This window comes from Macaca nemestrina, chromosome 7 (assembly GCF_043159975.1).
Source record: "Macaca nemestrina isolate mMacNem1 chromosome 7, mMacNem.hap1, whole genome shotgun sequence".
Lineage (NCBI taxonomy): Eukaryota > Metazoa > Chordata > Mammalia > Primates > Cercopithecidae > Macaca > Macaca nemestrina.
Window position 1 is genome coordinate 152,619,259 of NC_092131.1, and position 26,039 is coordinate 152,645,297.

Below are 26,039 nucleotides of genomic sequence, written 5' to 3' on the forward strand. Positions count from 1 at the left end.
GTACCTACTTTCTGTATTAGTTCATTCTTGTATTGCTATAAAAGAATACCTGTGACTAGGTAATTTACAACAAACAGAGGTTTAATTGGCTCATGGTTCTAGAGGCTTTACAGGAAGCACAGTGCTGGCAGAGAGGCCTCAGGAAGCACAGCTTCTAGAGAGGCCTCAGGAAGCTTACAATCATGGCAGAAGGTGAAGGGAGAGCAGTCGTGTCACATGGCAAAAGCAAGATCAAGCAAGAGGGGGGCAGAGGTGCCACACAATTTTAAACAACCAGACCTCATGTGAACTCAGAGCAAGAACTCACTTATCACCAAGGGAATGGCCCAAGCCATTCTTGAGGGATCTGCCCCCATGATCCAGCCACCTCCTACCAGGCCCCACATCCAACATTGGGGATTACATTTCAACATGAGATTTGGTTGGGGGTAGATATCCAAACTATATCACGTATGTATAACATTTTAAGAAATTGCCAATATCTTATCCAAAATTTTACATTTCTACCACTATACAAGTTATAGTTACTCTACTTCCTTACTAACACTTGGTATGGTCTTTTTAATTTTAGCTATTCTTGTGAGTTATATACTGGTATTTAGTTAGGTTTTATTTTAATTTCTCTAATGACCAATCATGATGAGCTTCTTTTCATGTGCTTATTTGCTTCTTTTCATGTGCTTATTTGCCATCCATGTATCTTAAAGCTCCAAAATAACCTCCTTTGACTTTATGTCCCACATCTAGGGCACACTGGTGCAAAGGATGGGCATCAAAGGCCTTGAGCAGTTTCACCCCTGTGGCTTTGTGGGGTTCTGCCCTCACAGCTGCTCTCACAGGTTATTGAGTGTCTGCTGAAGTGTTGGTTCAAATATCCTGGCCATTTTTATTTGAGTTGTTTGTCTTCTTATTGAATTATAAGAGTTCTTTATATATTTTATGCTTATTTATTTAGTTAGTTCGTTTTTTGTTTGTTTGTTTGTTTTTTAGGTTTTTTTAGTTAGCTCATTTTTAAAGACAGGATCTTGCTCTGTCGCCCAGGCTGGAGTACAGTGGCATGATCATAACTCACTGCAGCCTAGAAAGAAGTTATTCATATGTTTAGAAACAGTTCCTTTTTCAGATATATATTTTGCAAATGTTTTTCCCAGTATGTGGCTTGCCCTTTCATTTCTTAATAACATCTTTTAAAGAGCAAAAGTTTATAATTAGAAGAAACCCATTTATCGATTTTTTAATATAGTTTGTGCTTTTTGCATTCTATTTAATAATATTTGTAAACCAAATTTCACTAATATATTTTATATTTTCTTCTAGAAATCTTATAGTATATAGCTTTATAGTTTACAGTTGTAGCTCTTACTTTTAGGTCTCTAATTCATTTTGAGTAATTTTTCTTAATTATATGTATAAACATTAAGAATCACTTCTTTGCATATTGCTTCAGCACCATTTGTTGAAAAGATTTTCCTCTCCTCATCGAATTATCTTAGAAATCAATTGACCATACATATTGGTTTATGTCTGTTCTCTGTATTCTGTTCCATTGATGCCAATAACCAGCTACCTTTAAAACTGTAGTTTAATAATGTATCTTGAAGTCAGGTACTATAAGTCCTCCAGCTTTGTGCTTCTTTTACACAATTATTTTGATTATTCTAGATTCTTTTCATTTCAATATAAATTTGAAAAACTGCTAGTCAGTTTCTAAAATATATACTTGGTCATCTTCATTTTAAATACATTGTATTGATCAAGTTGGGGAGAATTGGTATCTTAACAAAGTGAGTTTTTCAGTTCACAAACATAGAATATGCCTATATTTATATAATGCTTCTTTAATTTCTCTCAGCAGTGTTTTCTAGTTTTTACTGTACAGACACATCTTTTTCCAATTATACATGGCATTTTAAACTTTCAATTTTGATTATTCATGCTACTATATAGGAAAAAAACTATTTTTATTTTGCATTTTTATTGGGTGTATGTATATTTAGGATAGTTAAGTCTTTTTGTTGTATTGAATACTTTATCATTATGTAATGCCCTTCTTTGTCCTTTTTGATTATTGTTGTTTTAGAGTCTGTTTTGTCTGATATAAGAATAGTAACCCTTGCTCTTTTTGTTTTCCATTTGGCTGACAGATCCTTTTCCATCCCTTTATTTTGAGTCTATGGGTGTCATTTCACGTGAGATGGATCTCTTGAAGATAGCAAACTATTGGGTCTTGATTCTTTTTTCAACTTGGCACTCTGTGCCTTTTAAATGGAAAGCTTGAAAATGTATTATATATTTTATTTATCCCTAAATATTTGAAATATACTTTTTGTATCTGATGCTAAAACATGACAAGATTTTTTTGTTTCTGGATGAGATGGTCTAAGCTGTGGGAGCAAGGGCCAGGTTATAGTGGCTGTTTCTTTTAATTTATTGCTCAAATTTTAATTTAATAATTCATGTTCAACCTGGGAAAATCTTCCGTTTGAAATATGTACTTGATAAAGTGTGTTAACTTAATAGAGCTAAGGCTATGACTCTCATAAATGAGTAATCTTTTTATGTGACAGGTGACTTTTATTATCATCTTCATTTTATAAGTGATGAAACCAAAATATAAGTTAAGTAACTTTCCCGAAGCCACATAACTGATCAGTGCTAGAATATGAATTGAAATTCAAGAAATTTTGGCCATAGAGCTGAACTCATAACCACTTCACATACTGCCTATCAGCCATTTGAGTTTACAGGCTTGTAATTATATTAAGGTTTAAAATTATCATCATAGAATAAGTGTTGTAACTTATGAGAGTTACCATAGCCTTAATCCTTCATTTATGGCAAATGTGAACGAGTTTTTATGTCTTTTCCTGTATTAAATTTTAATAGGTGAGGGTGAATGAAGAAAGATGCTAGTAGAAAGGCCAGAAAGGCTAGCAGGAGGCCACACAGCCTCCATTGAGAATTACATGTCAACCACACACCACTGTTTCTGATGGTGGAATTAAAAGAGAAGTTGTTGTACCATTTCAGAAAGATAAAGATCACTAAAGAGGTATTTTTTCTGTAATCTTCTGCTTAGATTGTGACTACAAGGAAATCTACTTAAGAAAGAAGTTTGTTCAAATTTATGAGTTTCTTTTTTGAACTTTGAGCATCTCATATTTCTCCAGAGCTTTAATCTACTTTTAAAACTATCTTCTGTGTTTTTATATCAGTTAGTGGTCAGTGAGTGCCTCCCCCCCAACTCATTGATTTTGTCTTTGATGGCAGAGCAGGGTGTGGATTGACAGTGAGAAATTAAAACATTCCTATCCTATAGGAAATCATTGCAAAGGGACTTGGCTCATGGTATCTGAGAGCTTCCCTATACTGCTTGTTGCTTTACAGTTTCTGTGTTCCTTACCCCCAGTCTGGATACAGTCATCATTGTGGAGAATTATTTGAACATAAGATTCAGATTATGTATTTACTGGTGCCATAAGTATGTTTTTCTTTGGAGGCATTTCTATACTATAGTCCCTAATGTTTCACCTGCTCTAATGTATTCAACTTGCACATAAAGAACTTGAATGTCTTTGAGCAGGTCATACAACCCCTCTGAGCTTTATTTTTACAACTGAAAAATGAGGTGAGTAGAATATTTCTATATTCCCCTTTTCTAACATTTTGTTGTTTAATGACTTCTATCCATAGGTGCTGAACAATCTTCCAAAGTGATTGCTGACTGTTCAGGTGTAATTAGTGATAGAGACTGGTGGTTTAGGATTCATGATCTGAGAACTCTTCCTTCTCTGTAGCTGTCTCTCTCTGTGTGTGTGTGTGTGTGTGTGTGTGTGTGTGTGTGTGTGTGTGTGTGACTCTGTGTATACTAAAACCTTATTCTGTGTGCTGGAGGAAGGCTAAGGCAGATAAAGAGCGGAACTGGGGTAAAACATTAGTATATGTACACATGAATGCATATACGTATATATGACTTAAAAGAAATATTCTGTGCTCCATATATACTGCTGTCTTAGAATTGCTTCTTCTAATCTAAAACATATTTAAAACATGATTTCATTTTTTCAACATTTGAGATGCTTATTGTAATGTGAAGTTAACTTTTTTCCAGAATTTTAACAAAGAGGACTTTCTGTTTTATTTTAATGAAATAAACACACCGTGGATAGTTAAAATTTGCCTTCCAAACAAAACGTCATGATATCTCCCTTTTTAGGACTGGAATGTAAGCAGTTATAGAATTTCAGTATCTGGAATGACTCATGATTTATAAGCCAGCTCTTCTTAAACAGTGTATTGTTAGATTATTTACAAGACTAAAGTTTTAATGTTAATTTCTTTATTGTGGTACAATGCCATTTAAGCTTTTGAACTCAAATAAAGATCATTTTTAAAAACTCTTTTTATACCTCTCCCCCAGTTGCTAAATCTATTTTTTTCTCTTTGTCTGGATTTTAATGTTAAAACACTAACAAATCTCATTATTTTTGTAAACTATAGCTTAAACCACAAGCAATAAGAAAAATCCTCATTTTCAACTAACATGTACTTTTATGTACCTAGTACACGTTACTGTACTTGGCACTGTAGGGAGATAAAAAATAAAAAGAAACACAGTAGTTACTCATACACAAGTACTAGGTGATATTTAGCAAATGACATGTTACAGAAATATTCAAAGTAATAGCCAGATGGTTTAGGATTCCTTATGTTATAAAGAGCTACTTGGATTTTATTTTATTTTTAGTTTATTTTTCGAGACAGAGTCTCACTCTGTCACCCAGGCTGAAGTGTAGTGGTGGGATCTTGTCTCACTGCAACCTCTGCCTCCTAGGTTCAAGCAATTCTTCTGCCTCAGTCTCCCAAGTAGCTGGGACTACAGGCATGCACCACCATATTTAGCTAATTTTTGTATTTTTAGTAAAAACAGGGATTCTCCATGTGGGCCAGACTGGTCTCAAACTCCTGACCTCAAGTGATCTGCCCACGTTTACCTCCCAGAGTGCTGGGATTACAGCATGAGCCACCGTGCCCAGCCCAGATTTTAGTCTGCACCTCTAATTTTGCTACCTCTTCACTATTAGCAATGCTCAGGGATAATAAAAAAGAAACCATTAAAAGTAGGATATCAAATAGCACTTTGAGAACTAAGCCAGTAAAATTTCCACATTATGCTTTTCATTATACATCATTAAAAGAAAACCAAGAAATTTGCACAGCTAAGGAGTGAGGAAACCCCAGAAATATGCTATTAAGATGGTCAGACATACAAACTCCCATTGTGGTAGCAATTTAATAGGTTGTATTGTTGTTAATTGTATTTTATACTATGTAGAGAAAGACTATATGAACAGAAGCAGAGTGAATAATATAAAGCATAGAGTAGCCCAGAGAACCAGAAATTTGGTAGAAATTTAACGGAACTATTCAGATTATTATGAGTTAGATTTCATCATAATTTGGAGAATATGTATATTTCAAACACATTTTGTCTCCTTTTGCTTTGATGCCATGCTCACCAAGCAATTTCAAGTTATTTAACTTCCGAGATAATTTTCCATGTCTACCATAAGATCACCTGCAAATACCTCCCCCAGATATATTGGTCTGTTGGTTGGTAGCAGTAGTCAGAGGGGCTGAGTTTAATTTTAAAACAGTGGGTTTCCATTATATTATGAAATGAATTATTAGCATATTATACTAAATGACATGAAAATCCTGTGTTATGAAGAAGTGAATGCTAAGAGTTTGACTACCTGAGAGATTTAGTTATCAGTTTGCACAAAACAAGGTGATATATTTCTATTCATTTGCAACAATCACATTTGTATCATGCTTAGGTATTAGAATGACTCTTTGCAGTGAGATGTGCCTATCATTCTGTCACTGAATTGAAATTGGTTTGTCCATTAGTTTAATAAATATTTGCTGAGTGCGATGAACATTTACTGAGTCCTTTTATTTCTTGAGTATTAAATATATTTACTGAGTGCTTAACAGATAGTCTTAAAGGAGCTTTGGATACATAAGGGAACAAAACAGACAGTATCCTTTTCCTTATGGAACTTATGGGCTAGTGAGGAGACACAGACAATAACCAACAAATGTGATTAAATAAGTTATATAGAATGTGTAGTAGGCATACATATACCTACCACACACCTCTCGACTGTGGTATGAATACTGTGTGAGGGGAAAAAAAAAAAGAGCCTCCAACTGAGAGGACTGCAGAGGAAGCAGTATCCTAAGAGGGCAGTTAAGTTTTCATTAGAGTAAATCAGTGCAATGTATAAATCTAGCAAAATGTTAGGAAAAGTTTTCACTAATAAAGTCCATCTTGTAACATGGACTTACAGGACAATACTGGACCTTGTTAAACACAGAATGAAGTCAACCAGAAAGTTTGCAACAAAGATGAGACTGAAATTGCAGTTCTTGACAATACCCATTTCTCTATTCAATTGAATTTTTTGAATTTATTGCTGCGTCTATGTTTAGGGTGTGTGTGTGTGTGTCTTCCACTAAGGCAATAGAGATGATACTGGTTTGGCAGTTGTTTGATATATGCATATTTATATATAAGACTCAAGCATTAAAATTGCTGTTAGGGTCAAAGCACAATGGTAACTTACGCATGTGCTCTACAATTGACATGCTAAAGACTTAGGAAGTTTTTTTCTTGACAGTCTGTCAGCTATCACTTATGGTTCTTAGTAGTTCCAAAGGCTCATTTGTTCCAAATCTGATCTTCATAAAATTGGTTATATATCTATAGGTATGTAATTGTTTTAAATTTTGAGGCATAGATTTTATTATCACTATTATAGTGTCTAACACTGTACTATTGACCACACACACACACACACACACACACACACACACACATATATATACACATACATACATACCCAGACCCCTTTATATATTTGTGTAACTGAAATAGATGTGGACATATATTTATATAAGTATGTGTGTATTTGTGTTGCTTAGGTAGATAAGTATAGATGCATGGATAGACATATAGGTATGCCTATCCATCCTCTATCGAGATAGAGATAAAAATTCTCTAAATGCTAGATCAATGGCATAGATTGACATGCAGTGGGAATTTACAGAAGAGAAAAATCATTGTAAGGTAGGACCAAGTCTGGTAATAATTCATTGAAGAGGAGAATCTTGATTTTGTTCTTGATGGCAGAGCAGGGTATTGGTTGATAGTGAGAAGTTGAGACATTCTGGATGATAGAGACAATATAGACAAATCCCAGAGACAGGACGAAGTATGGTATGTATACAAAATGACATGAACAATGGTCTAAGCAGACTATGAAGTTCATGAACAGTGAGGAGATTGGACCGGATGGATGGAACCAATTTGTTGATGGTTTTGATTTCCAGTTTAAAGAATTTTACCCAAATTCAGTCAGCCCTAGAGAGACCACGTGGGTTCTACAATTAGTAATTGACATAGTTTAAATGACGTTTTAGGAATATTAGGTAACTAAACAGGAATTGAGACAATGAGGACCTGGAACAGAAAAACAAATAGGATGCTATTGCTAAACTTTAGGTACAACTTAATGAGGTCATGAAAGTAGTGAGGAAGAGATGAGACAGGGACATTAGGTAAGAAGAGTTGAGCAATCTTGGTGATTACTGGAAAAAGGAACAGATTCAAGAAGAAGATTCAGGACACAGTCACCACTAAAATATGGTAACAATGACTACATTGTTATGAAATTATGGAGTTTCAGCGAGTTTAGTTAATTGAATGAGATGAGCAATGTGGGTACCAGGTTTGGTCATTCATGTAGAAGACCATGCTATGTATTACATCAGTGTGGCACCAACAACACACTCTTCCAGCTCCATAAAAACTGAATATGGAGAAGATAATTTTTTCAACCACATTTGCCATTGTTATTCTGATAATAAAGATCATATATATTAATGTAGAGAATTTGAAAATAAAGAAGTATTTAGAAGACAATAAAATATCACCTGTGATTTAACCTTAATAACATTAAAGCATGATAAATATTTCTGTTCTGAAAGAGAATAAAAATCCAAATATTATTTTTGAAACAGTGAATGGAGCTAATTAGGAAGATTTATTAGCAAAACAGTAACATTTTTCTTTTTTCATTATAGAGCAATATCATAAAAGTTGGACAAATGAGTAGCTAGTTGAGTGACATGTACAATAAATGAGAAATATGAAAAATTAACAATTAACGTTGTTAACTGTAGAAACTTAAAGTTGAATTGAGATAAGCACTGTCACCTAGCAAAACAATGACAGAGAGGAATAAAGAACAGGGAGAAAAGCTGAAAAATGTTACACAATTGTTACATGATTCATTCTAAGAAGGCCTATGAGCATGAATTGCTGAACACACTAAGCTTTCAAGGATAAGAGATGAAGTACTTCAAAAGCAAAAAGTTTTGATCTCTTGCCTTTCCTAATGGATGCTATTTAAACTGTATACAGGACTGGCATCACTATCAATGCTATCAAATATTTTGTGCTCTCAAACCTGTGACTGACAGAATTTTATAAAAATATAGATGTGTTTTTACCTCACATAGTGATTGCTGCATTTGTTAAATAGCATATTTTTAAAAACAGATTCTAAAGGAACTCGCCAATATATAACACAGACCTTTGTATAGCAAGAGATAAGATTATGTAGGCATGATGACAAGACTGGAAAGATCTTTGTATATAAAATTTATTATATATTTTATCAATAGATTATTAATATGGGTCAATTAGTAAGCAAGTATTAATAGTATTAAGTACTTTTTGAGGTTCTATTTCCCTACTAGATTCCATGCAGAATTTTAAAAAGGCAATAGTTATTTTTACTTTTTTCACACTCAACATATATTTATCATACAGTGCCTGATACAAACATGGTAGAATTGTCAATATATGCTTGTTTAACTGAAGTAGATGAAGACATATATATATAAACATTGCATATATATGTGTATATGTGTGTGTGTGTGTGTGTGTGCAATCAATTACTATATTAGAGTGCAATAGGATTCAGAGAAGGAAAAAAATTGTTATAAGGCAGGGGCAAGTTTGGGAATAGCTCATTAAACTTGAGCTTTGTCCTTAAGAGCAGAGCAGGGTATGGATTGATTGAAAGTAGGACGTAGAGATATTCTAAGCAGTGGGGACAGTATAGACAAAACTCAAAGGCAGAATTAATTTACAACTTGTGTAAATCATGATAAATACAATGAACTAAAGAAACTATGAGGTTTATATTGAACAGTGAGAAGATTGGACAGTCACGTTAGAGCCAATTGTTTGACAGCTTTGGGTGCTAGTTTAAGAGATTTAAACTAAACCCAATAGGCAAAAAAGAGCCAATATGGGTCTTCAGTTGGCAACTGAAATAGTCAAAGCAGTATTATAAGAAGATGAAAGAATTAGGCAGCATATGAGATGGGAAGGAATTTGAAACAAGAAAGATTAAGGAACTATTGCTAAATTCTAGGCATGAGGTAATAAAGCTGTAGAAGGACGAAGAAAGCAATGAATCTGAATGGATGTTGAGAAAGAAGTTAGCTGAGTGTTGGTGATTTACCATATTCACAGAGTCAAAGGGAAGAAGAGACAAGAACAAGAGCTGACTAAATTTTGAGTATAAAAATAAGAATATTTACTCCCGGCACTGCTAATTAAAATGTACTCTGGAAAAAACTTTCAGAAAATCGGTTTTTCAATTTTATTTCCTGTAATCGTCCTAAGAAAATCAGAAATATAAAGAAGCATATATAAATTGTTCATATTTATCTTAGTAAAAAAATTGAAGTAACCAAAAACAATCAACAATAGGAGATATATAGTAAAGAAGTAATAGTAAAGTAGAAGCCCTCTCATCTAGCCTAGTTGTATCTATTAATTGGTTGATTAATGGAAAAATTTCAGTCAAGTGAAGAATTATTAAGGTGATATGTACATGCCCTAAATATATTTACTTCAAACATAAAAAGGTACATTCATTTGTCATTTTTCAATGTAGAGCTATGCCCTTTCCTCTGAGTATGATTCTAATAATGATTGTACCCATTAAATATTGTCTATAGTATCCAGTATTTCTTTAAAATGAACTGATAATTCAGGGATATCTGCCAAACAACTTAAGTGCATAATTTCTCTAGATTTTTATTACTTTTTCTTGTTATTTTGCCCACCTAATTCAGCAGCAAAGTTTTTAATTACTCACCTTCTTCCATGGCCACTCCTTAGCCACTATAAGGACAGGCTCCTATTCTGAAGAATATGGAAAACAATTCCAGTTTTAAACAGAGGATGCATGATCTGAAATATATTTTAACAGAATCACTCTGACTGTTCTATTTGAGAATGGACTGTGGTGGGGGAGGGAGAACTTTTATGCACTTTGTATTCCATAATCACTCTGATGCAAAAACAATTGTAGCTCTCTTTCTAGTGTGTGCATTTCCTGTGAGCCCCAGTTGTGAATAGCAGAAAATACAGAGGCATCTAGGAAAACCTAGGGGCGGGAGGGACTGGGAGGGTATAAGGCCTTTCAAGGTGTTTAAAGAAGAGACAAATATGAAGAAGCAGGCATAGTTTCAGAAGAGGTTTTTTTGGTTTTTGTTGTTGTTTGTATTTACCTAATTAGTTCTCAACTGCAGCGGCACATTAGAATCTGCTGGGGAATTTTAAAAATACCACTGCATGGGCCGCCTCTCATATACACTGATGTAACTGGCCTGCGTTGGGGCCTAACTCTCTCTCTCTTTCTCTCTCTGTCTCACTCTCTGTCTCTCTCTCTCTTTCTCTCTCTTTCTCTGTGTGTGTGTGTGTGTGTATATGTGTGTGTGTGTGTATATATATATGTGTGTGTGTATATATATCCCCTGTTCTCTCTATATATATGTAATCCAAGTTTATGACTTGGATTAGGCAGCCTGTAAAATGGCTTCCAGTGATCCCTGCCTTCTGGTATGTATGCCCTTGTATAATACTCTCCTCATGAGTGTAGGCAGAGGCAATATATATATATTATATATAGAACAGGGGATACCAGTGTGCACCTACCATTGAAATCAATTGTTTTCAAGTCTTTTTAGGTCTTGTTCTCAGATGGTCTTGGGTAAATTGTGGCTTATTGCCTTCATTGTGTAGAACAAAACACTCTATGGCCCAAAGGAATTCCAGCTGGCATCTATGATCTTATTCTCTTGAGGCAGGGCAGCTAAAGGGAGGATTATCTTCACGTTGAGTCTGATGGCAGGGTAATTTGCTTCATGTGAAGGCAAAGGGATATTGTTAGTTTTTCAGCTACATTGGGAGTTCTAAGTAGGCACATCTCAGGCTAATAGGAAGTCCAGACTGTGGTTCAAACCTTTTCTTAATTATCCTGTGTAGGAATGGACCACGCAGTATCCCTCAAGGAAGAATCAAGAATGTTTCCACAGAGAATATACATATTTCATCTCTTTCTCTGCTGAATGGATCTCCACTGAAAGCCATGAATTACGCTTATTAGACCCTGTAGAATCCCAGCTTATGGCAGTGACATTAAAAACATCTAGTTTATGACTTGGATTAGGCAGCCTGTAAAATGGCTTCCAGTGATCCCCGCCTTCTGGTGTGTATGCCCTTGTATAATACCCTCCTCATGAGTGTAGGCAGAGGTATCATCAGTTTTGGAACTAGGTTATATATGTTAAACAAACCTGTGGCTTCCATTTTGGGTACTTTATCTCACACTCTCTGATTTCTTGCTCTGTGGGAAACAGACTGTAATGTTGTAAGCAGTGCTGTGGAGAGGTCCACATGGTAAGGAAGTGATAGGTCCTGACAACAGCCAGTGAGGATCTAAGGTGGATCCCTTTCTGAGTTGAATATTGAGGTAGATGACTACAGCCCTGGTCGACACCTTGATTGCAGCCTCATGAGGAATTCTGACCAAAAACACTGTGCTGAACCATGCCCAGGTTCCTGAGCCACATAAACTATGAGAAAACAAATATTTGTTTCAAGCCATTAAGTTTTAATTTGTTACACAGCAATAGATAACTAACACGTGGAAGGATTCATCAAGAGAAGGGTTTTTCATAAGTGAAATGTTATTCTCATCTCACATTTCAATTATTAGAATATAAATGAAAGAAAATACATTTGGGTAGGCTCTCATAAATTCAATGATAAGGATTTGGAAAATGCAACCACATGATAACCAGGAAGTAAAAGGAAAACATAAGAGGCGTTTTCCCAGACGAGAGTAAATATCTGGTTCCCTGAGAAGTATAGTTTGAAAATGGAGAAATCAGATGTTACTGGAAAGAGGCTAGGACTGTATTATTTCTTGCTTCCTGTCAAGTCTTTTCAACTCAAGAGAAAGTAAATTTTCTCAACAAACCATTCAAAATTAAAGGATAGGTGGGTGTATATGTGTCCCTGAAGGAACAAGTGACCTTCACTGAAAGCAGCAGCGTGGTTAAATAAATACTGTACAGAAGTGGAATAAAGCTGACAACAATGCTGAAATAGTTACACATGAAGTTTTAATGAGCTATTTCATATTAAGATACATATTGAGAATTCAAACCAGGGAGACAAGTTAATAGATATTTTCCCAACTCTGTTTTAGGGTGATCATAGGAATGATACCCACAAGTTAGTCCTAGTGGCCTGCCTCCATTTTGGTAGATCAGTGATGTATTCTGATTGGCCAGCAATCACCCATACTGACTGTTAAATATTTTTGTTATTGCTCCTACGCATGATGAATTTGAATTCTGGTTTTCTTTAGCCTTGTGTTATTTATGAGTAAAGTTGGATTACGGGAGGCAAAGAATCTCTTGTGTCTCATTCACGCTCAAGTAAATGGCAGTGGGGTAGGGATGTAAATGAAACTGCATGATAAGCCCTGTAAGTCATTCTGATGTATCAATTTTGCTTACTGGTGTTTAATTGCAGACATTGTCATATTAACACAACCACAAATATATTATGGAGTAAGATGCAAAAATCACAGTTAGGAGAAAAGAAATGTTCTGCCTGTGGTGGGCCCGCTTTGCACTATTCTCTAACCTCTTATTTTATACCTGTACTATTAGAGATATTTCAGTAGAAAATCGTGAGGGGCACTGTTTTAGAGTTTTTGTTGTTACAGGGTTGCTTTTACCACAGCGAGGTCCCCTTGTACATCTTTATGTTGTTTGGCAGCCTAGAGAACCAGAAGAGCAAACTCTATGAGACAGAAACCCTAAGCATTTACCTCCAGCATCCCTTCTCTTCTGTCATTAAATTGAATATGTAGCCAGCTCAAAGGCTGACAATTTATACTATGGCTTTTATATTTTTAATTTATAATTTATATTATGACATGTCAAAATGTTTTGTTCACTGCTTTGAAAGTATCTTTTGTTTACTTTTGTTATCATTTTGTATTTTGATTTTTTCCTTTTTAATTGTTAGAAACTCATATATTTAATTTTCTCTTTCAAAGAACACTTTAGAAAGTCTTACTCTGCTTATATGTATATTTCGCACAAAGTTTTCCATTCGTGAACAAAAGACGGATAGGAATCAGAATTGAAAACTACATAATTTCTCTTCTCCTTTTGAGTCAAATCATCATGGTATAGATTAGTAATTCTGTATGAAGTGCATTGCCAAGACATAGTTACGTTTGTGTATAGATGTATATCTCAATAGAAATAAAAAACAAAAAACCCAGAAGACCACTAGCTAATAATACTAATAGTCTAAGGGTAGAAAGCATGTGCTAACTGATCTAGACTCTTGTGACAGTTGTATATCTATCCAGCTACATGACTTTAGGTGTATCAAAATCTCAGTTTCCTAGACTACAAATGAGTAAGAGGGATGGAGACCCCTTACAGTTTTAAGATTCTAGAATTCTAAGTGTGTGTAACTAAAGCAAATTTTATTTTGTAAAATTTGCATAATAAATTTAAAAATAGGAGAAAAATAATTAAAGTACATGTTTCTAAAAATCTTTTTTAGGTGACTTATACTACCAGGAATGGATTTACCACTAAATATTGGTTTTGCCTAAATCAGCATTGCTATATAATTTAATGGAAGTATAACTCCATAGACAAAGAGCATTTGGTCCTAACATAGCTTGTATTTTATATGTATATACACTATTTCTATTTAAATTTCTGTATAGTCATGTTTTACCCTTTTAAAAAATGAAGATAAGTTTTATTATGTATTTTCTTTTGTCTATAAACATTCAGTGAATTCACACTGAAAACTGATTATGGACAGATAGTCTACTAGGCACTAAGGAAACACATGTGAAAAACAAAGTCCTCCTCTGCCCTCAGTATGCTCGCAAGACTACATACAGTTACTGAAGCCTGACCTCAAAACCTAGCTAGCAAAGTCCTTGAATCAGGTGATAGTTCAGAATACCATTCATGCTCTCTCCCAAGAGTATATCTGAGGAAGGGCAGTTCTTTCTAATTTCCTACATCCTGGTCATGTAGATGAACCACAGGAAAATCAAATGAATCTATTGTTTTTGTTGACCTAATCTTTTCTTATAACTCTCATCTATAAATGTATTACCAAATACTGTTCATGTAAAGGGACTTGAATGACAAATATTTTGAAATTAAAACCACAATGGTTAGCATACCTTTTAAGTTAGATAAATATTGACCTCCCATTGGTGAACATATAAAGTGCTACCAAGATCTGCCAATGAAAGACTTTTGAAGTGGAAATTCATCTTTGTAATAATCCTGTTATCTGTAGGCTGACCTCAAGCCCTCATGACATTCAGGGCCCCTTATTCCTAACTGTATCTTCTATTTTGGGCATTGTGCTCTTGCCATCTAACAGGAAAACAACTTTCAGTGCTGCCACCTTTTGAACAGCAGAGATTTCTAGAGATTAGAAAATGACTAAATTTAAATACACATAGTTTAAAAATATGATACTTTTCTACTCATGCATTCAAATATATTCTAACTTTAAAATCGTGTAAATACTTATATTTGTAATGATTTCACTTATATGATCCAATTAATTGGCAAGAATATGTGGCAAAAGATTTTTTACACATTTGTATTGTTCCGTGTGAGACATCTATTGTAAGCATTGCTTCAGGCTCTCATTTTTGTCTGCCTTCCAGGATTTGCTGGCCCAAGTGCTGTGTGCTAGACTTAGTGTCAGTCACAAAGGGGAGGGAAACTTGCAGTTGAGCCAGACAGTTTTGTTATTCCTTTAAAATTAAAAGCATATGAAACAGATAGAGCTTATTAAGGTTTTTTTTTTATAAATAACATAAACTTAAATAACAAAACAATAAAGTTCAAAAACAACTTAAAATAGAGTTTAATGCTGTAACCATAGGAAAAAAAGCATGATTATTTGTGGGAAGAACATTATTAAAAGCCATATTCCCAAATATGAATTATACAAAGATAGATTATGTTACTTGAAAAAAACTTAAAGATTTCTCAATTTTACTTTGAGGAATTATAAAATGTTATTTTGTGGCGAGTGAGATGAAGTACAGTATTATCATCAATCACTGTTGCTATTTTATATACAAGATTTTTGGAAACATCCTTTTAGCAATACCCTTTCCACTTGAGCAGCATTAGAAATTTTGTTCTTGTTAATAGGTATAAGCATGTTCTAATCCTGTACTTTTGTTAAATTATCTATTTTACTGACTTTCATAATAGATTTTTTGGAGAATATTCTTTTTTTCTGATTAGAGTTTAAGTAGATTATAATTTTTCACTAGAAAGCATTTAAAATGCTGCTAATTTTCCATAGTTAGTGTGGCTTGATTATCTGACAAATCCTGCCAGCAGCCTGTAGGTCTGATATACCTTATATAACATCATCTGCATTATTATTATTATAGCAGCCATTTTATAAGCAGATAGGAATATTTAAATAATCATTATCAGATAATCAAATCTAACATACTCTTAAGGGTAAATTAATTTAAGAAAAAATTACTATTACTAACACCATGATTGTACAACCAGTTTTACAATTTTTTACAACCTTTAGTTACTAAATCTGATTTTTGTGTATACTTTTCAAATCTTTCTTTAATGCAGTGTCTTAAACATAAATGCACAAGTCCAGCTTGATCAGTTTTTCAGTAGTTTTCCAGCCTTTCTTGGTTACTAAAAAATAAAAGGAAAGAAAATTTTGAGAAGAAAGAAAACAGTCCACTTAAAGAAATCTCCCTGCTGGAACTGGTTCTTTATATACCATATACAATTAAGTTATTGCCATAGGAAGAAAGTGGGCTGTTTTTTGTTCTTTCTTCGTTTTTTTTCCTCTTACAGGAATCCCCTTTTGATTTAAGGCAACAAACATTTCCCCTCCATTGTGTGTCCATTTAGCTGATGCATATGTGTTGTAATGGTTTTCCAGAATTAGTTCTTTGAAGTTACAATCTTCATTGCATTCTTTCTGTTAAAACAAACAAACAAATATTATCCAGATGATTTTTAGAGAGGCTCAATTAAACGAAGAGTAAGCAGGTAATATTTGGTAGAATTGAAACATACATGACTTTTTTTAACCCTCAGATTGAGCAGGCCAAATGTGGTTTATCAGCTATACTTATGTAGTATATTTGCATAAAAAGGTATCTTAAATTTAAAATAAAAACACCACGTAATACACAGTTAGTTATGAAATATGTGTAGCTTTTTGGCCGTTCATGTCAACTATTCTTTAAAATTAGCACCTATTTCCCCCTAAGTAACAGGCCTCATATTACTATTCCCACATCACTCATTCTTTAACCACTGGAAATTTGGTGTAATTAGCATAACTTCTGCCTCCCTCAAGTGAGAGACTTGTTTCACAACTTTTCTTTATTTACTTCTACATTGTGTTCAATGGTAATGGAAGATAAAAGGTTAATTTGTTTGTTCATCCATGCAATCATTTGTTCATTCAATTAAACCTATATCATTATATAATTAGCCTGTCCCAGGCATTATGCTGAGCTGTGGGAATATAAAGGAAAGCCAATTATATTTTATTATAGTGGGATGAACTGTTACATATTTTGCATTGTAGTGAAGTGGGAACAATGTGAATAATTACAGTTCAAAGCCCATGATTGTGAGATTGATGTTGATAAATGAACTAAACATTTCAAGATTTTTTTCCCAAGAATTTTCATGTCAGCAATGTGCAAATTGGGTGACCTTTAACAAAAAGAGCTTTAATACTGGCAAATGGAAATTTTGGATTTTAAATATCTAAAATGCACATGGAATTTTAGAGCTAGAAGGATGCTTAGAGGTCAGTTCATTCAACTCATTTTACAGATGAAGAAACCAAAATCCAAAGAACAAGCCATTTGTCCAAAGTCACACAGAAAACATTTTTTTCTTAATGTTTGAGTAAAAAGTGTTTTAATAAAATCATTATATTAATACAGTTGGAGATAAATTAATTCCATTTTTACTTTTCAGAAAGGTGAGATATTTTGACAAAAATTAGTTTTAAAAATTAAGCCTAAGCTATCAATTATCAATACCTTTGCATAGAGTTTTCCTTCCTTGTTCATTGCAAGATAGAATTCACTTTCCACCCCTTTGATTGCCACAATTCCGACTGCCACTGTCCTGATTTCCATGATATCTGCAAGGAATCACAGAAAGACATGTCAAGTATTCGTTCAGCTTTGCAGATGATCCAAGAATGGCCATTTGTTCTTATTTCTGTTTTAATTGGAAGTTTTTAAAATTTTTAATGTGATTATTTACTCAGCCCAAGACCCCGACCCACAACAGATACACACAAACACCAGAATAGTCATTATATAAGGGAAGTACAAACTGATGGGTTTTTTATTTTGTAGAAAATGTGTCTGTATCTAATAAATAGTCATATATTTGAGTTCAGCTTTTTATTCTCTAGAATTAAATTTCTAATTTACTATAATAATAATAGCTAATGTTTATTGAACTGATACCACATGCCAAGGATTATTACATTGCTCTTATGTATTAACACATTTACTCATAACCACAGACTGAAGCAGGTAGTCTTGTTATCCCAGTTTTACAGATCAGGAAACTGAAGCACAGAGAAACTAAGAAATTTGCCCAAATTCTTATACCTGATAAGTAGCAGAACTGGAATTTGAACCCAGATATTCTGGCTCTTAATCATTATATAATTACTTTTCTATTTGAATAAACTTTATCTTAAAAATTATTGCCAACAGAATAGCTCTTGAATATACTGAAAGTGAAGAAAATTCTAATTAAAGCAATTGTAAATGATGGTAAATAGAGCCTACTGCCTTAAAAAAAGATTATTTTAAACTGATAGTATTTTGATACATGGAAAGACCACTTAAAATAATGAATCCTGTTTCTATAATACTTCATAACTTTATACTGTTATAATTAACTTTTAAATCTTTGTTGAAATTGTATTTACAAAACGTGTTTACACAAGAATGGTAACTTACTATTTGCCTTTATTATATATATCTTCCTTAAATCCTGTGTTTTAATGACACACTAAATAAAGTAAAATCTCAAGAAATTTATTAAAGTGATGTAAGAATTAAAATTTTAGTGTACTATTATGCAATTTGCTATTAATTATATTTTCTACATGAAGGTACAGCCCTGAGTCATTCTCTTACCTATGTCTAACACAGTGCAAAGAAAAGTCAAAGTGTCAATTATCTGTGTGATTGGGCCTTCAAAAGCTACTTTCTAAAATATTGACTTAAAGAAAAAACTAATTGTATTGCCCCATACCTTCAATTCATTCTCTTATTTATTTTTTGACTTCATTTTTGCTATCTGAATAATATAATTTCTATTCATGTCATTGGGATTTAATGTAGCCTAGCTAGTATTTGTCATTTGCTTCACATATATGTTGCATATAGAAGCCTGTTTCCCAATATACTGTACTTAACACTAGTCAGAGCTCGTCCAGTTGAGAGTTTCACAGCTGCTCATCTAGAAATTGGGTTTTATTAAGAAAATGCAAATGAATGGATATTAATCTTTTTATGTATTTATTAAGCATTATCACAATGCATAGAACCCTACTGTGGATTTAGGATACAAATTAAGAAAAACAGCCCTGGTTCTGAACACCAGAAGTTAAAACCTCATAGAAACAGCAAACATGTCCATATATATCGTTTTAATTAAGATATATATATATCTTACATTAATTAAGATATATATAATTATATATATTAATTAAGATATATATATCTTACTTTTCCCACATCACTCATTCTTTAACCACTGGAAATTTGGTGTAATTAGCAGAACCTCTGCCTCCCTCAGGTGGGAGACTTGTTTCACAACTTTTCTTTATTTACTTCTACATTGTCTTCATATATATATATCCTAGTTAAGATACATATAATCTTAATTAAAAGAAAGCATTTTGAAGAACACAGGCCTGAATAGGCTAGAGAAAATTTAGTAATTGCTTACAAGCACACGAAGGATTATGATGTTGATGCATTCATGTAACATTCAACAGATCTTCACCGAGAGCCAATTCTGTGCCAGGCTCAATTCACAGACAAGCCTTGCCCTTTTAGAGCACTCTGTTTGGTAACTATAACTTCACTTCATTAAAGGAAGCACAAAGGGAAATAACATGCAGAAGAATACTATTAGGTTAAATTTGTACTAATACAATGAAAAATACTGAAGAAATTCATTGATTCAACATATTTGCCTCCAAAATGGAATAAATATATCAATTAGGTTGGTGCAAAACTAATTGTGGCTTTTGCCATTACTTTTATGACAAAAAGTGTAATTACCTTTGCATCAACCTAATATTTAAAAGACATATGGAATAGTTGGTTTCTAAAGATCTTAGCATTGTAAAATATCATTAAGAAGTAAATATTTTCTTTTCCTTCAAGTCTCTTTACTCCTGCCATTTCTCCCTTTATTTAATATATTTTCTTTTAGATAAAAAGAGAATGCTGATGCACAAGCTTAGAGTGTCTTTCATGATCAGTTATTAGGGACTGGAATCTGTAACGTTTGCTGGCTTTTCTTTGACAGAACAATTGTAAAACATAAATGTTGACTGATAGAGTTATTGTTAATTATGATAGGCAGACATCTTCCCTTTTAGGTCCAGTCATGACAGTAAGTTCATATTGCCCCACTCCCAAAATGTTTTCTTCTATCCCCTGCCTGTCTATTGCACTTTACAAGAGGTGATGGCTGGGTGCGGTAGCTCACATCTGTAATCCTAGCACTTTGGGAGGCCGAGTCAGGCGGATCACTTGAGGTCAGGAGTTCAATGCTACCCTGACCAACATGGCGAAACCCTGTTTCTACTAAAAATACAAAAAATTATCCAGGTGTGGTGGTGGGTGCCTGTAATCCCAGCTACTCAGGAGGCTGAAGAAGGAGAATGGCTTGAACTCAGAAGGCAGAGGCTGCAGTGAGCCAAGACAGTGCCACTGCCCTCTAGCCTAGGTGACAGAGTGAGACTCCATCTCATAAAAAAAAAAAAAAAAAAAAATTAGTTGGGTATGGTGGTGCATTCCTGTAATTCTAGCTACTTGAGAGGCTGAGGCAGGAGAATCACTTGAACCCGGGAGGCAGAGGTTGCAATGAGCCGAGGTCACACCACTGCACTCCAGTCTGGGTGGAGTGAGGCTCTGTCTCAAAAATAAATAAATAAATAAATAAAAATAAGGTGATGAACATTTTTAATCTTATCCCTCCACATATTAGGGTTAAGGATACCAAAAATTCTTTGAAAAGATTCTACCTTTAGCTGAGATTAGAATAGACGTATATTCTTAATTGCTTGACATATTTGAAAAATACCATTAACACTGGGAAATCAATGTATCTAAAAGACAATTGCTTGGGGAGAGCATTAAGCAGTGTTGTCAGAATCAATACCTTATCAACCCTGATTTTCTAGTCCATTTTGCTCCATGTCCTATGACCCTCTTTCATTCAAGAAAAGCTCAAGGATAAAGAAATTAACATTTTCACTCTTTTGTTCAGTGGCAACGTGGGGAGTGATGTTCCTTTCAGTATGCACAAATATTTATAGAAGTATTCACTATGGGCCGGGCGCAGTGGCTCACGCCTGTAATCCTAACACTTTGGGAGGCCAAGGCGGGCAGATCACCTGAGGTCAGGAGTTCAAGACCAGTCTGGCAAACATGGTGAAATCCCGTTTCTACTAAAAATACAAAAATTAGCCAAGCATGATGGTGGGTGTCTGTAATCCCAGTTACTCAGGAGGCTGAGGCAGGAGAATCACTTGAACCTTGAGTTGGAGGTTGCAATGGGCTGAGATTTCACCATTGCTCTCCAGCCTGGACAACAAGAGCTAGACTCCATCTCAAAAAAAAAAAGAAAAAGAAAAGAAGTATTAACTATGAAATTATGAAATCCTGCCCTCCAAATCAGAAGCCATGAAGTTGCTCAGAATACATAATAGAAAAATATGTAATATGCAGATATTAAGTTAGCTACGAATATAAGTTAATTATACTTGGTCTTTTTGCCTACAGTGTATCTGTTGCCTCACATAAAACAAATAGAAGAGGCTATCTTTCTTTGTGGATTTCCATTTGTGCTTAAGAGAAGTTTGTTCACATAAGTAGCACTCAGTAAATTTATTCCCAAAGATTTAAAGCATATTACATAGATGCATCACATTGTGGACATGATGTCCATGGTAGCATAATGGTACAGTTCAAAAATATAAATAAAAGAGAAGGAGAGAATCAGCTCATGCAATGTAACATGAAAAACCAGGCAATGTGTCAAACTCTTTGACTATTTAGCCTTGTCAGCAATATTGTCAACAATAGCATAAATTTATTATTTAGGATGTTACCGTTACACACTAGAGACTGTGCCCTAAATGACTTCCCTATTTTTTATCCTCTGGTTTAATAATTCATGAATTTATCTAAACCTTCTTGTCTGTTTATTATTTAAACCTATATCACACTTGGAATGAAAAGTGAGGAATTTTGATCTAAATTGCAATTGCTTTTCAAAAAAATTCTCTAAAATCTTTCAGAATTTTAGGTGTCCCTCTAATCTTGTATTTCAGAAATTGATACTAATTCTTTTTTTAGTTACCAATAGCTTTGTGATTTTAAAGTGCTTTAACTTTTCTGTTTGAAAAATTACTTTTTAGTGTCTCACCACATAGAATCCATGCCCACCAATCTTAGCATCATGAATATTTCTTTTTCCTGAAACCTTTAAAGCTTTATATTTAAAGTTTTGAGGGGGTATATGTTAATATGGCTGTGCTAGCATGATAACTAAATATTATTTTCAAGTTGGAAAAAAAAGTGGAGGCAGCGGTTTGATGGTTAGCCAATCAGAACTTTTAATCTTGTCCTTGATCAAATATACCCTCTTGGGCATGTTAAAACTAAGAACTAGTATCAACAAAGAAGAAAACATTTAAATTTAAGTAAATTTTATGATTTTCTGTCAAGCCTGGATTGTTGAGTGGGAAATCTTAACCATTATAAATTTATATTATGTTTAAGGCTATAGATTCCATTCATTTTACATCATTAAAACACACCAACATACACATATATGCAAAAAATACATGAACATATCCAACATATACAAAAAACACTGAAAACACAACAATAAGAAAATAAAACCTAGTTAAAAAGTGGGCAAAATCTGGACATCTCACTAAAGATACACAAAGGGCAAATAAGCATATGAAAAGATGCTCAATATCATAGATCATTAGGGAATCGCAACATGGATGCAGCTGGAGGCCATTACCCTAAGCAAATTAACACAGGAACAGAAAACTAAATACTACATGTTTTCACTTATAAGTGACAGCTAAACACTAGGTACTTAAGGACATAAAGATGGCAACAACTGACACTGGGGACTACTGGTGGGGAGTAGATGAGGGAAAGGTTGAAAAACCATTAGGTACTATGCTCAGTACCTGGGTGACGGGAGCAGTCATACCTCAAACCTCAGTATCACACAGTATACCCAGGTAACAGTCCTGTAATGTACCCCCTGAATCTAAAATAAAAGTTGAAATTATTTAAAAAGGAATTGCAAATTGAAACAACAATGAGATACCTCTATACAACTAAACTCCAAAAAACTGACAGTGCTGTATGCTGGCAAGGATGCAAAGCAACCAAAACTCTTCCATTACTAGTGGGAATGCAAAATGGTGCAGTCACATGGTAAGACAGTTTGGCAGTTTCTTAAAAACTAAACATACTCTTAATATATAATCTAGCAGTCATGCCCCCAGGTATTTGCCCTATTGAATTGAAAACTTATGTCCACACAAAAACCTGAACATGACTATTTATAGCAGCTTTATCCATACCATCAAAAACTAGACACAACATATCCAATAGGTAAATGGATAAACAAACTATGGTACACGTATACATTGGAATATTATTTAGCAATAAAAAGATATTGAGCTGTGAAGCCACAAAAAGACAAGGGGAACTTTAAGTACATATTGCTAAGTGAAAGAAACCAGTCTGAAAAGGCCGCATACTGTATGAGTCCAGCCATATGACATTCTGGCAAAGGCAAAACTTTAGAGACAGTAAGATCAGTGGTTGCAAGGGCCTTGAGGAGAGCAGAAAAAGGATGAAAACTTGAATCACAGGGGATTTTTAAATCAGTGAAACTCTTCTGCATAATACTGTAATAGTGGATACATAATATACATTTGTCAGAACTCATACAACTATACAGAGCAAAGCCTGGACCTTAGTATAAACTAACAGTATAAATAAATACTGGCTCATCTATTCTAACAAATGTGCCACGTTAATGCAAGATGCTTATAATGGAGGAACTGTGGGGGGAAATGGAGATTGTTTATGGGAACTCTATTATCTGCTCTTTTTTTTTTTTTTTTTTTTTTTTGAGACGGAGTCTCGCTCTGTTGCCCAGGCTGGAGTGCAGTGGCGAGATCTCGTCTCACTGCAAGCTCCGCCTCCCAGGTTCACCCCATTCTCCTGCCTCAGCCTCTGGAGGCGCTGGGACTACAGGCGCCCGCCACCACGCCCGGCTAATTTTTTGTATTTTTAGTAGAGACGGGGTTTCACTGGGTTAGTCAGGATGGTCTCGATCTCCTAACCTTGTGATCCTCCCGCCTCGGCCTCCCAAAGTGCTGGGATTATAGGCGTGAGCTGCCATGCCCAGCCTATCTGCTCGTTTTTTTTTTTTTTTTTGTAAATCTAAAAGTGTTCTAAAATACAAAGTCTACTAATTTTTAAATGCAGCTGTCTTTAATAATATTGAGTGTAGAGAAACTATTTGTAGTGACATTTTGCATTATTTATTCATGTCCCAAATATATAGAACATATGGGATTTGTTATTAATTACTATTAAAAATGTCTTTAGTAATGGATTAAGATCTGCTTACCCAATGGATAACTTCTTTCTGTGAAATACAGACAGTAAGGAGGAGTAAGGTCATAATAAAAGCACACTTTGGAAATTGTAGGATACAAATACTCGACATACAGACCACTGTTTCACTTGTTAAGTGTACAGTATCTCTCAGGTGTTTGGGAATGGAAAATAAGAGCCAGTAATATTTTAGAAACTTGATATGATTACTTTAATTATGATATCACATCTGGATATTAATAAATATATACAAAAATTCAGTTAGTATTTTCTCTTTCCACAGAAAAAAATAAAACCTAGCAGTATATGCCAATTGCAAAAAAACAAAAAAAACCCACACACACACAGGAAAGTAAATAGGAATTCAGAAGAAAGAAGTGGTCAAGGGAGGATTTGAGGAACAGAGCTTGAATTAGATCTTGATGGATGAATAGAACTGACATAGGTAGAAAAGATGGAAACGTGCTAATTGAGAGATGAAAGTACTATGTGCAAGGCCACGGAAGCAAAGATTCAAAAGTCATGTTCAGAAGATTGAAATTAGAGCTTATATGTCTGGAATAGGAAGTGTAACAAAATAGTGAGAGGGTGGAAAAAGAGTTAGGGCCAAATCGTCAAGGGTCTTGAATCTGCTAGGTTCAAGGAATTCTTGTTCCTCAGCCTCCCAAGTAGCTGTAATTACAGGCATGCGCCACCACGGCCACCTAATTTTTGTATTTTTAATAGAGACCCGGTTTCGCCATGTTGGCCAGGCTGGTCTCAAACTCCTGGCCTCAGGTGGATCCCAAAGCGTTGGGATTACAGGTATGAGCCGCCGCGCCCATCTCCGCTGTAAATTTTCTGCAAATTGTGTACATTCTTGGGAATTGTTACAAAGTAAAAAAAATCAAATTGTTCTTAGATGTCATGAAAAAAATTAATAAATGTAATAAATAATAAAGTTAGTGTAATGTTTTGTTAAATGTCTGCTAATCTGTATATTTTATTTTCAAATTTTACTGTCACTATCTTAATATTAAAGTTTAAATACATTTGCAAGCCTTTGAAATTTCCACAGGCTCCCAGCTCTGTGCCTATGGGTCAAATGAATAAAATGTCCCTGTCCTTAACTCTGAAATCTTTTCAAAGGACTACCCTGGTTCCTTTTCACTAGCACCAACTTTTTTAAACATGTAGCTAGAATCTGCTCATTTTTCTTCAATTTAACTTTTGCATCCTAACTTCTAATCTCTTTATTGGCGTTCTCTCTTCAAGCTCATGAATAAACTCCTAATTGCCAAATCCAAGAGTGCTTTCAATAACGCTTTCTTTTATGCACTGTTTGGCTCGGTTGAACATTCCTTATTCTAGTCCTAATTCTCATATTTCACTAATCGTGCCCTACCGGAGTGCAGGGTGAAAAGTTAATCAAACTGATCAATTTTTGTGTAGCCAATTCTATATAGATCTTTTGTGATAATTTATTATATTGTATCTATGCTTAAAAGTATGTTTTCCATACCATTGTCTGAAATATAGTTTATTCTAACTTTTATAGTTTGAATTTTAAATATAAATTCAAATTATTTTAAATTCATCTGGAATTAATTCTGG

General features: G+C 34.2%; 2 protein-coding genes across 11 annotated transcripts in view; one reads left to right on the forward strand and one right to left on the reverse strand.

The window, feature by feature from the left end:
* The window catches only part of LOC105490614 (family with sequence similarity 227 member B), a 283,260-nt gene that overhangs the window by 98,567 nt on the left and 158,654 nt on the right, over positions 1-26,039 (forward strand). The window contains exon 12 of one of the 10 annotated variants that reach the window (XM_071099375.1): positions 9,513-9,538. The exons of the other annotated variants lie outside the window; for them this stretch is intronic. Coding sequence (XP_070955476.1) covers positions 9,513-9,523 — 11 coding nt within the window. The 3' untranslated portion in view covers positions 9,524-9,538. Of the gene's footprint in view, positions 1-9,512; positions 9,539-26,039 lie in introns of those variants that run through there. 10 annotated transcript variants of the gene reach the window in all.
* The window catches only part of LOC105490607 (fibroblast growth factor 7), a 66,668-nt gene continuing 53,165 nt past the window's right edge, over positions 12,537-26,039 (reverse strand). The window contains exons 2-3 of the mRNA XM_011756402.3: positions 17,559-17,662; positions 12,537-16,474 (exon numbers count right to left, since the gene is read on the reverse strand). Coding sequence (XP_011754704.1) covers positions 16,280-16,474; positions 17,559-17,662 — 299 coding nt within the window. The 3' untranslated portion in view covers positions 12,537-16,279. The remainder of the gene's footprint in view (positions 16,475-17,558; positions 17,663-26,039) is intronic.